This window comes from Belonocnema kinseyi, chromosome 10, assembly GCF_010883055.1.
Source record: "Belonocnema kinseyi isolate 2016_QV_RU_SX_M_011 chromosome 10, B_treatae_v1, whole genome shotgun sequence".
Lineage (NCBI taxonomy): Eukaryota > Metazoa > Arthropoda > Insecta > Hymenoptera > Cynipidae > Belonocnema > Belonocnema kinseyi.
Window position 1 is genome coordinate 6,804,984 of NC_046666.1, and position 2,046 is coordinate 6,807,029.

The 2,046-nt window shown below is 23.9% G+C and overlaps 1 protein-coding gene across 4 annotated transcripts in view; it reads right to left on the minus strand.

Annotated features, from left to right (window-relative positions):
• Nucleotides 1-379: 379 nt before the first annotated feature.
• LOC117181491 (signal-induced proliferation-associated 1-like protein 2) overlaps nt 380-2,046 on the minus strand; it is a 233,439-nt gene continuing 231,772 nt past the window's right edge. For all 4 annotated transcript variants that reach the window (XM_033374213.1, XM_033374211.1, XM_033374214.1 and 1 more), the window contains exon 16: nt 380-940. In XM_033374213.1, the coding sequence (XP_033230104.1) occupies nt 739-940 (202 nt within the window). In that variant the 3' untranslated portion in view covers nt 380-738. The remainder of the gene's footprint in view (nt 941-2,046) is intronic.

Consider the following 2,046-nt stretch of genomic DNA (forward strand, 5'->3'; position numbering starts at 1 on the left):
GTTATTTCGGGAAGTTTCTTAATCTTAAATCTGTTATATAAAACATGTAATAAATTACAGAACGGTTAAGGTTATTTATATGGATGATAACAGTAATATTTGGTCATTGGTCTCTCGTTAAAGGTTCAAGTTTCAAGTCACGAGCTTATCATTAAAAAAAAAATTAACAAATGCATTTTCCTTTTTCCGCCAAGAAACGTGATTCAAAATTCCTGTATCCTATAATCTTACAGTATCTTAAAACTCTCGTGGCAGGCACCATTTTCTTCGAAATACAGCACGGTCGTAAACTTAGCTCGAATTCTATAATTACTAGTTTGCACTACAAAGCAAACTTGTCGAAAGAAAAAAAAAAAATATTTTCTAACTCGATTTGATCTCTTTCTCTTTTTTTTTTTACATCTACACGATTTCAAAGTAAATTACTTACTAATACTGCATTTAATCTTAGTTTGTCAAACGTTCAAAAGCGTCGAGAAAAATTTTTCATTCGAATAAAATGAATAAAATTTATTGGGAATGAATAAAATTTATCGAGAGGATAATCTCTTTGTTGGGAAGAGTTCTTTTAACGGGGAATATTAATATTAAACTACGATTTAATAAACTGGGGATCACGCTGAGGGAGCTTAACCATTTTTTAACGTATCGCTATTTTTATATTATGAATGTTACGTTAACATGATTATAAAATAAACTACGAGTAGGTTCGATTCTTTTTGTTTTCTTCCCTTTTTTTCACTGGTGATCTATATTCTGGAAGAACCATTCGGTGAAGAGTCGTAATTGTTGAGCCGCTGCGTGACTCTCGTCTTGTAATCTACGATTTTCGTCTCGCAAACGACGCACTTCGTCCTCCAGTGACAGTCGTCGGCGAGTTTCTCTCGCCACTCGCAATTCCAGGGTCGATAAATGGGACTGCAAATCCGAAGCGGAATTTCTGAAATAAACCAATTTTACTTGTTTATTTCCTATTCGAATACCGTGGGATTCAAGATTTCAAGAAATTTTACAGAGATTGTAAAGATTTCGTAGATTTCAAAATATTCGATAAAAACATTATATTATAAGATTTCAAAGATTTTAAAAATATTTAAAAATATTTTATAAGAATATTATACAATTTTACAATATTTCAAAAATTCTTACAGATTTCAAATTATTTCATCAGAATATTACATTTTATAAGATTTAAAATAAATGTCAATATTTTATAATATTTTCAAGATTTCACAAAGATTTAAAATATTTCACAAAGAATTCAAAATATATTATTTTATAAGATTTCATCAAGATTAAAAATATTTTATAAGAATATTATACAATTTTACAATATTTCAAAAATTCTTACAGATTTCAAATTATTTCATCAGAATATTACATTTTATAAGATTTAAAATAAATGTCAATATTTTATAATATTTTCAAGATTTCACAAAGATTTTAAATATTCCACAAATTTCACAAAGAATTCAAAATATATTATTTTATAAGATTTCATCAAGATTAAAAATATTTTATAAGAATATTGTATAATTTTACAAAAATTCTACAGCTTTCAAAATATTTCATAAGAATATTATATTATTTCATAAGGTTTCAAAATATTTCATTAGAATAGTTTATTATTTTATTTAATATAAAATAAATTCAAATATTTCATAAGAATATTATATTGTCTTATTAGATTTCAAGAATTAAAAATATTCCACAAATTTCACAAAGAATTCTAAATAACTTAAGTTAGAATATATTATTTAAAAAGATTTCAAATAAATACCAATGCTTTATAATATTTTAAAGTTTGAGAAATATTACACAAAAATTTTAAAAATTACACAGATTTCACAAAGATTTAAAAATATTGTATAAGAATATTATATTAGTTTATAAGATTTCAAAGATTCCTTAGATTTAGAAATATTTCATAAAAGTATTATATTTTATAATATTTCAAAGATTGCATCAAGATTAAAAATATTTTATAAGAATATTGTATAATTTTACAAAAATTCTACAGATTTCAAAATATTTCATAAGAATATT